The 6,000-nt window shown below is 42.7% G+C and overlaps 1 protein-coding gene across 1 annotated transcript; it reads right to left on the bottom strand.

Annotated features, from left to right (window-relative positions):
• Window positions 1-846, bottom strand: ora6 (olfactory receptor class A related 6; the record flags this gene model as incomplete). The annotated part of the gene is made up of 1 exon (XM_079290271.1): window positions 1-846. The coding sequence occupies one exon, from the start codon at window positions 844-846 to the stop codon at window positions 1-3; it is 846 nt and encodes a 281-aa protein (XP_079146397.1).
• Window positions 847-6,000: the final 5,154 nt, after the last annotated feature.

Genomic DNA, 6,000 nt, shown 5'->3' with positions numbered 1-6,000 from the left:
TTACTTCTTCTTAAAGTTCTTGAGAGAGAACAGGTTAATCCCGATCCCGTACACATACGGACTGATGGACGTGTAGGAAAATGAGATCAGGAACTCCGCCTCTGCCCAAAAAGGAAAGTCAGTGGGGCTAACAGTCAGCTGGAGGATCAGGTAGAGAGTCCAGTCCAGCTGGAACAACCCCATGGCTGCCAGCACAGCTACGGTGCTTCGATGGAGATTCGAACCTCTGCTCCTCCGGCCTCCTGGCGCCGGTGTCACCTTCGACCTTTGGCCTAGCAGCACCGCGATGATGAGGCAGCCGGTTACAGTGACGACGGCCAGAGGCAGCAGGTTGCACACCAGGAGGAAGAGGTATTTGTACACGGCGTTGGCTGCGGGGCAATAACTTTCACTACAATGGAAGAAGTCCGGCAGGCAGCCGCTGCTGTTTCTTGTGACGTTCCCCGCAGGGCCTTCGGGGTCAATGACAAAAATGGGGAGACTCAGCAGCGCGGCGAGCAGCACACAGACCCCGCTCGCCATCCAGGCTGACCTGATGCTGTCCAGGTAGATCGGGAGGCTGGCCCTCTTGTTGGCGTCTCTCAGCTTCTGCTGGCGGAAGACGCTGATGAGGACGGTGAAGAGGATGCTGCCAATCTCACCAAACTTCGTCAGGAACTTGAGCGAGCGACACGACCAGGCGTCGACGCCGTCGGAGGGAGTCTGGAGGGTGATAATGTCAAAGACGGTCACGATGACAATTTCCTCCAAGTTGGCTGAAGCCAGTCCCAGGAGAAACAAATGAAAGGATTTGACTCGAGTGAACTTGGTCTGAATGATGGCGAGGATGAGAAATACATTACCCATGAGTCCTATGCACAAAATGAAGACTCTCAAACCCAGGAGGTTGAAGGAAAAACCATCCATCGTTGAACATATAAGATCACACAAAACAAGTCTCGTATGTGTTCCTCTTGCCACAGAAGCAGATGGAGATATGACTTGGAGAGAGCATGGAGAGAAGTTCTGTATCATCTCTCTCTGTGATTGGCTGTGCTCATTACAGACGGGAGGCTGGAAACATTGAAGGCTGGGAGTCATTAAAGTTTTACCTCTGAGCTTTTCAAAGCTTCATCTTGAGACCAGCGCAGTGTAAGATTTAAAGCAGGGGTTGTTTTCCACTGGCTGACATCACCAAGTGCAATTCCTGCAAGAGCTCATTTACATCCTTTGACACTCGTTCCTCGCCTCGTTTTTGTCATTTCATGGTTTAATTGGCATGCTATATTTTTGATTTACCACACACAACTGTGCCGTACCCCCCAAAAAATCAACTAATGACGTCTTTTTTTAACATCTCTCCTACTTGAGTAGTGTTTCTCCACCCATTAATTATAGGTGTAAAACATTTTGAGGGGATAATGTCAAAGCCTTTGCTACCTCTTCAGGAAAGTATTGAGATACTGAGATCGTGATTCCATTGCTTGATTTGAAAAAGGTTAGTGATTTAAATAGTGTGACCTTAAATAACTGATAATATCCACCTTGTATATAATACTTAATTTACCAGTATGTTTTGAAAATTGGCATTGTTTTGCAGAAATCTTTGCAGCTGCGGCTACAAGTTCACAGTGTCAGTCGTGTCTCCAAACACAACGGTAGAAACGTCCTGTTTCAGAATAAGAGCGTGAAGAGGATGAGCGAAGGACTGAGTCAGTTGCAATTAAAGTCACTTTGACGTACCAATATGATGAGGTTTGGATGAATATCTCTTTCCCTGAACCGGGTTGGTTGGGACTTTTAATTCAAATAATTCAAATATCATAAATAGTCTCTGTGTGTGTGTGTGTGTGTGTGTGTGTGTGGTGGACAAACAGAGGAACAGACATGATGGGACAGGGGCTTCTGGACCCTTGCTGTTCACCCAGGACCAGTTCATGTTCCAGCTTGTCTCTTTCCCTCTTTTAGTGCGTCGTCTAGTTAGCAGACTTTCTCTTCAATCAAGCCCTGCATCCTGACTCAGCCTAATTGTGAATCCCACTGTGTGTGTGTGTGTGTGTGTGTGTGTGTGTGTGTGTGTGTGTGTGTGGACATGTGTGTGTAATTAAGGATAAGCCCTACACTGGCAGTAAATGGTAAAAGTAAAAGTATTACGTAATGAGCCTGGACAGCTTAGTAAAGTCCTTTTCCACCATTCAATAATTATCAATCGAAGAGCTGATCGAACATTTTTCATTGTTTCATTCTATTGAAGGTGCACATATGTCACATATGTTGAAACTCATATTTTGTATGTAAATTCACCAAAAGTATATATATATATCTATATTTTAGGGGTTACAAACAAGTCCACAGCCATGCTAACGGCTTGTACTTGCTTGACAACGCAGATCCTGCAAGACAGAGAAGAACCAGGGACACCTAAAGGAGCGAAGGGATCGTCACAAGATTTACATCTGCAGACTTTATGGCAAAGTTTGTAGTTGTTTCACTGTAACATAAAGTTAAAGGGCCATTGGGATCCAAAGTTAGTAGCTAAAGTTAGCGGCTAGATTAGGCCTTTCCACGTTATGGCGTTGTGTGCTTGATACATTGGCAGTGCATTTAGTTTCTGAGAGGATTGTTTTCTTGACAGTATTTCTTCTTTATTTTTTTCCTTTTTGACAAAACTGCAGTGAACACATCGAGGGACCTGCTAGATATTAAAGCTGACTTGCTTCAGTTCCTCCCTGCTCAGCAAAAGTGCTGCATAGTCTGTGCATGTACGGACGGTTTCTCACCCCAATCATGGCCAGTGAACTACAGGATTGAGGGACTCGGTCCTGCAACTTCGGGACTGATAAGGAGCAGCGGCTTGGACTCAGAAAACAGCAGGATTTCACTGTAAGAGTTTTTACATTCGCAGTGCTCCCACACTTCATCAGTTTGTTGAACATATGCTTCATCTAAATCTTTGCAGGGAGCTGAAAAGTACAGTGCACCAAGAACCTGACTACACTCTCCCAGATGTGCGAGCTGAGGCCACACCCTGGAAGAGGGAGGGACGCATCTTGCATCTTGTCGACTGAGCAGAAGAATCCAAGTATCTCCCACAGGTCTTGTTTAGCTACAACACCACTCCGCATCAAATCACAGGTCAGTCCTCCTTCTTAGATCTTCTTCCAAGACTCTTTCAGACTGGCAAAGGTAAGACATGTTGATCCCTCTGTGCTTTAACCGGTTCATGGTGGTCCTGTCCCTTCATCTACGTCAAATATTTGCAAGGAGTGAATTCCAGACAGTAAAGTTCCCGTCCAGGCCGCTTGTCTTGATGTGGTAAGATCCTTCTTATGAGACGGTACCTGTCAGGATTTGTTCGCTTGTGGTAGTATGAAATGTAATAACGATTGTCTTTGTTATGTTTTACCACGATCACAGAACGCGTGGGTGTGGTGATTCATTATTTAAATATGGCCATTGAATGGCTATTTACCACTATTGTAACATTAAAATGATACAAAATGAGCTGATATATTGAAAGTACAACTGTTTAGTAATTGTCTATTACTAAGTTAATAGATGGGCTGTTGGTGGGCTTGTTTAAGCTCGTAATTATGCATTAGAATATCTTGCACTCTTGGGAGATACTTCTGTGTCCTTCACAACTCTCAGGAAGCATGGGGGCTCCCATGGAGTCCGCCATGTTGCAACGCCATGTTTCTGCAGCAGCCCAGAATGGACAAATGAAACACTGGCTCTAGCGAGCGCCCTTTGGGTTTTCAACATTAAATAAAGGAAGGGATGGCTCCTGAAACTCAGGATTAAATGGGCCCCAGTGCTGAATAATTAAAGACCGGAGTATTGATGAGCCCCGAAGTTACTGGTGCTTTTTCACTTTAAAATGTTTTGTGTAATTTATTATCACGCTGCAGCGAGCTTCTCCTCAGCTCTCTGTCGGGCTGAGCTCCTCCAACTACACACACACGAATACACACAAGTACAAACACACAGAACGAAGTCAGCATACAGAGCAGAGGCAGAGAGGCTGCGGTGGAGACACTGGAGTGAACCAGGGAGTGAAGATTATTCACGTTGATGACAACTTTGCTCGTAACTGTTAAACATTCGCGAGTAAAAAGCCAATACTTTATCAATACATCTGTTCAACAAGCAGGAACATAAACGAAAGCAACCCCAAATGAAATTGACTCTGTCTGCATCCCTCATCCACCTCAGCTTTGTTTACACAAGCACAGCACGAAAGATGGAGGCCAGAGGACAAGAGGATGATGTCTGTGTTCTTCATCATTTATTCTCATTTACTTCACTCAGGAATGGAATTGATATTTTAGATTTGTTTCCAGTGAGATATTCATGACTTTATACAGTGACTTTCCTGTTGTCGCTGCTCTAGAAACAATATTTAGTTATATCTAAATTAGAAATAACTTCTAATTCTACATATGTTTTCAAAACCAATTATTTAGTCATGAAAAAGGACAGAGTATTGATGAGAGTAGCTCCTTGTAGTAATTCCTAATGACACCCCTACCAGAGGACCGCCGCAGTTCTCCGACTCGCTTGGAAAGGGAGGAGTGAACGGAGGGGATGTTGTTGCTTGCAATTTGCAAATTTACCACTAGATGCCACTAAATCTCACTCTGTTCCGTTAAACAAGGGAACTTCTCAAATATTGGAAAAATCTACTTTTAAAAAAACACAAAATTTATGTATCTAAATACATATGTCGTTGCTCTATATGAACATTGTAAATCTTCTACTAATTAACAAAAATTGCAATTCTGTCTCTCGGTTTGTACCAATTTGTATCAATATCCACACATGCAAATTTCCCGCCAAGTCAAAATCACGTGACAATCAAGATTTTTACTCTCTTTATCTACAGTTCCGGGGTGGGAGGGTCACTTCTGTCATTCTTATTGGTTTGTGTAGTTTGGTGAGATGATGCAATTCCAGCGTAGCTCCGCCCACCTTCAACCTCTAATCAGAATAAGTGAAAACACCTGTGTGGATGTGCTCTTAAAGATTACAGTAAACAAAAAAAAATCAACCCCTTCTCAAATATTTGGAAGAAAGTCTGAACACACGTATTTAGAAATGACATTTGTAAAGAAAATGCAGTCCTCAGTGATTGATTGAGGACTTGTAGTCTGTGTGGATTCACAGTTTTTATCACTTGTGAGATGAACATTAATGGCTTTAAAATAGATGGCGAGCTCCACACTTTGGACTTTTAAATGTTATACTGTCTGGAAATTATTGTTTTTTATATTTACACAATCAAAGTACATGTGTTGTCAAGAATTGCAACTATCCGAAACATGAAATAGTCCGATTTCACTGATGATATTTAGACTTGTCACATTTAGAAAAGAAGAGGTGTAAATTATAAAATAATTTTCTGTGGCACTTCAATAAAAGAGAGCCCTCATTCAAGACATTATTAACAGCTTTTCCCACTATATGTCAAAATGTCTAACGTGAGTCTTAAATTAAGGTTTTTATTAAGTTCTTGTGTGGATTGTTCAAAGTAGACATGGTCTTGGCCTATAAGGACTGACGACCTAACTTGATCTTCATAATTTAAAGTCAAACCTGAGAAACTGGGCACCTCAGCTGCAAAGCTGACTCAAATGTCATATAAATGTTAATATGCTGCAGCAATCAAAACAAATCACTTCGTTAAAGGTGCTTGATTCGATTTTCAGAGCATGAATATTGCAGCGAACTATTTGTTGTGTAAAGATATAGTGGAGCAATGTACCTGAGAATAAAGTCACTCTCCTTTTGTGTGTGTGTTATAACGGCATCCTGACCAACACCACCCATCCTCCGGCTCCCCTCAGGACAACACTGTGAGCTCTGTTCAGCTCTTTTGCTGAGTTTGCACTGTTGGCTGCGAGCTGCTGGCTCAGCCGTCACCTTGTTGAGAGCCGTTGAGAGCCAATCAAAATGCTTCCAGTCTTGTACCTTTAAGCTGCTGTTTAAGAAATATATTGCTTGTGCAAGAGTTACATTTAA

Source organism: Melanostigma gelatinosum (assembly GCF_949748355.1).
Source record: "Melanostigma gelatinosum genome assembly, chromosome: 19".
NCBI lineage: Eukaryota > Metazoa > Chordata > Actinopteri > Perciformes > Zoarcidae > Melanostigma > Melanostigma gelatinosum.
The sequence above is the reverse complement of the archived record's forward strand: the minus strand, read 5'-3'. Positions and strand labels throughout refer to the sequence as shown.